The sequence below is a fragment of the Chelonoidis abingdonii genome, chromosome 10, assembly GCF_003597395.2.
Source record: "Chelonoidis abingdonii isolate Lonesome George chromosome 10, CheloAbing_2.0, whole genome shotgun sequence".
Lineage (NCBI taxonomy): Eukaryota > Metazoa > Chordata > Testudines > Testudinidae > Chelonoidis > Chelonoidis abingdonii.
The window spans coordinates 37,351,385-37,354,274 of record NC_133778.1 but is presented as its reverse complement, the minus strand read 5'-3'; the positions used below and the strand labels follow the sequence as shown (position 1 = coordinate 37,354,274).

At 50.5% G+C, this 2,890-nt stretch overlaps 1 protein-coding gene across 1 annotated transcript; it reads left to right on the top strand.

Moving 5' to 3' along the window:
* Window positions 1-580: 580 nt before the first annotated feature.
* HOXD8 (homeobox D8) lies at window positions 581-2,293 on the top strand. The gene is given in 3 exon segments (XM_032784523.1): window positions 581-733; window positions 735-1,083; window positions 1,640-2,293. Coding segments are annotated over 3 exon segments (798 nt in total). The 3' UTR covers window positions 1,936-2,293.
* The last annotated feature ends 597 nt before the right edge of the window (window positions 2,294-2,890 follow it).

Below are 2,890 nucleotides of genomic sequence, written 5' to 3'. Positions count from 1 at the left end.
CTACCATTGAATTTGGAAGAGGCACGTTAGCCCTTGGCAGAGCTGCCTGTTTATGGCAGGCGTGGGTGTCTCTGTGTCTCAGGGCAGGCGTCTGGCCCCCAGCGCGCTCAGCCATTGGATCAACCCGCCCCGCAGTTATCTGGGGCCGATCTCTCGGCCTGCTCCGCGGGGTTTTAAATATGCGCTTTCCGAGCACACCCCGGGGGTGCAGGTGGCGGGGGCGGGGAGGGGGGTATTTGCGCTGTGGCTCGGGAGCGGGACGTGCCAAGCGAGGCCGAAGCTCCCCCTGCCCGGCAGCGCGTGTGCGTGTGTGTGGGGCCGCGGTGTGTGCCTGATAGGAAACCGTAAAAGCAGCGAGGCAGGTCATTCGGGGAGCGAGTCCGTCCCAGCCCTGGGCACCGCCGCGGCGCAGAGCAGCAGCCGGACGGCAGCGGCGCCGCCAGCAGCGCAGCGCAGCGCAGCCCGGAGCAGAGCGGGCCGGGGCGGGCCGCGGCAGCCCCTCCGGGGCGGGCCCCCCGCGCCGGCTGCTGCAGCTGCTGTGCTGGCCGCGGGCCCCCTCCTCCGGCCGCGGGCAGCGCCCATGAGCTCCTACTTTGTCAACCCGCTGTACGCCAAGTACAAGGCGGCGGCGGCTGCGGCGGCGGCGGGCGAGCCCCTGGGCCCGCGTACTACGACTGCCCCTTTGCGCCCAGAGCTAAGCGGCCGCCACGCCGCCGCCCTGCTCTACGGGACCCAGCGCGGCGCTGCGGGGCTTCCAGCCGCACCCCGGGCCCGGCGGCGGGGGCCCAGACTATTACCTGCCGGCCGGGGGGAGCCCCGCGGCTGCCTACCAGCCGCCTCCTCCCCCTGCGCCCGCGCCGCCTCCTCCTGCCCCCTGCGGCGGGATTACCTGTCACGGGGAGCCCGCGAAATTTTACGGATACGATAATTTACAGAGACAGCAGCTTTTTACGACCCAGCAAGAGGCCGAGCTGGTACAATATCCTGACTGTAAATCGTCCAGTGCTAATATTGGCGAGGAACCAGACCACTTAAATCAGAGCTCGTCTCCCGCTCCAATGTTCCCCTGGATGAGACCGCAAGGTTGGACTCTGGCAAAACCAATTTGCTTCCATCTCACGTCTGAGTTCTAAACTTCTTTCCCTTCTCCCTGCTCCTCCTCTCCCTCTTCCTGTCTCTGCGGCTCTGGGTGTGCTGGGACCGCGCTGGTGTGTGAGAATAAAGTAACACAGCGAGGAAACCAAAGTCTGTGCCGTAGGTGCAGGAGACACCAGAGTAGCCTTAAACTCTCCGATCATACGCATAGGGCGTAAATCCCATGAATACAGGTACACCCGTGACAAAAAAGCCCTGTGCTTAAATGTAAATACTGGGTGTGTTTTTCCAGCGATCAGATCATAAAACGAGCCAGTAAGTTCTGACGTGTAATGAAAGCAGCGTAGTGTAATGTCTACGGCTATTTTTCTGTACCCTTGTACACAACTTCATATCTAACTAGCCACATATCTGTATTGATCCGTCTATATGCACCTAGCTAGTCTCCTAGCTGTATGGTTATATCTAGCTGAACAGACACATATAAGCGCCCAGGGCAACGAGCTCTTTGTTTTGAAAAATCCTGTGTTTTTGTTTTAATCAGCAGCGCCTGGTAGGAGGAGAGGAAGACAAACATACAGTCGTTTCCAGACGCTAGAGCTGGAAAAGGAATTTCTGTTTAACCCTTATCTGACACGGAAGAGAAGGATTGAGGTATCCCACGCGCTAGGACTCACCGAGAGGCAGGTAAAGATCTGGTTTCAGAACAGAAGGATGAAATGGAAAAAAGAAAACAACAAGGACAAATTCCCAGCTTCCAGGCAGGAGGGAAAGGAAGGGGAGGCCAAAAAGGAAGCACATGATCTGGAAGAAGACAGAGTTGAAGGCCAGACGAATTAAGTTTGGCTTTTAAACGTTAATAAAAGATTATTGGAAATAACGATCCACATATGCTGGGAAACACGGTCGGTTTTCTTTGTTGCAAAGGTCCTTTCGTGTGTTTCAAATTATCCTATGTCATTGGCTTGACGTTTCTGAGCTTTGTGTTTTGTGGTTTTGTTTTTACTGTATCAGGCACAATCTCTAACTCACATACTCTTATTTACATGGAAATTTGATACCGAATTTGTAGCAATATATTTTTATTGTAATTTTCCAATGTTTAAAAGATGGTGATTACTGTCAACGACATAAACTTCCTAATGATAAGTACCAATAAGCGAGACATAAAATGCTTTATTAATCAGAACAAGTGCACTTGTACTATTTTAAACTTTTTCCTATATTATGTTAGTAAGTTAAAGAAATCTAATAATTTTGAAGAAATTATCTTGTTAAACTATTTACCTTCTATTATTGATATTGATTAAATAAACATAATTTTATTCAAATGTAATACTTCTCAGTTCTCCCTTCTGTGATTCATTGGCTCGATAACCTTCTGGAGCTCTGCAATTTCCGTAACTTTTTCCTTTAATCGTTTCTCACTATATATGGTATTGCTGGGAGAGCTTAAGCCAAATATTTCGAAAGAACCTAGCCGAAAAACGGCATTCTTTTAAACAAAGAACAGGTGACCTGAAGTCTATGGAAAGTGCGGTAGCCACAAGGGTTTAAAAAGAAAAAGAAAAGAATAGCCTTTGTCTTGTTCCGGCTGAGTCTATGGAAGCTTGTCATTGATTTCAGTGGTAGCAGACTTTTAATTTTTTGCTATATTTGAGAGAAAGAACTTTGTTACGATTAAATCGTCTATTGAGCGAATACCTGAAAGGCCGATGGTATAATTCAGAAGGCCTGTTCCTGCATTTCTATTACATTTCTATTCTACATAGTCTCTTGAGGTCATTGGGGGTTT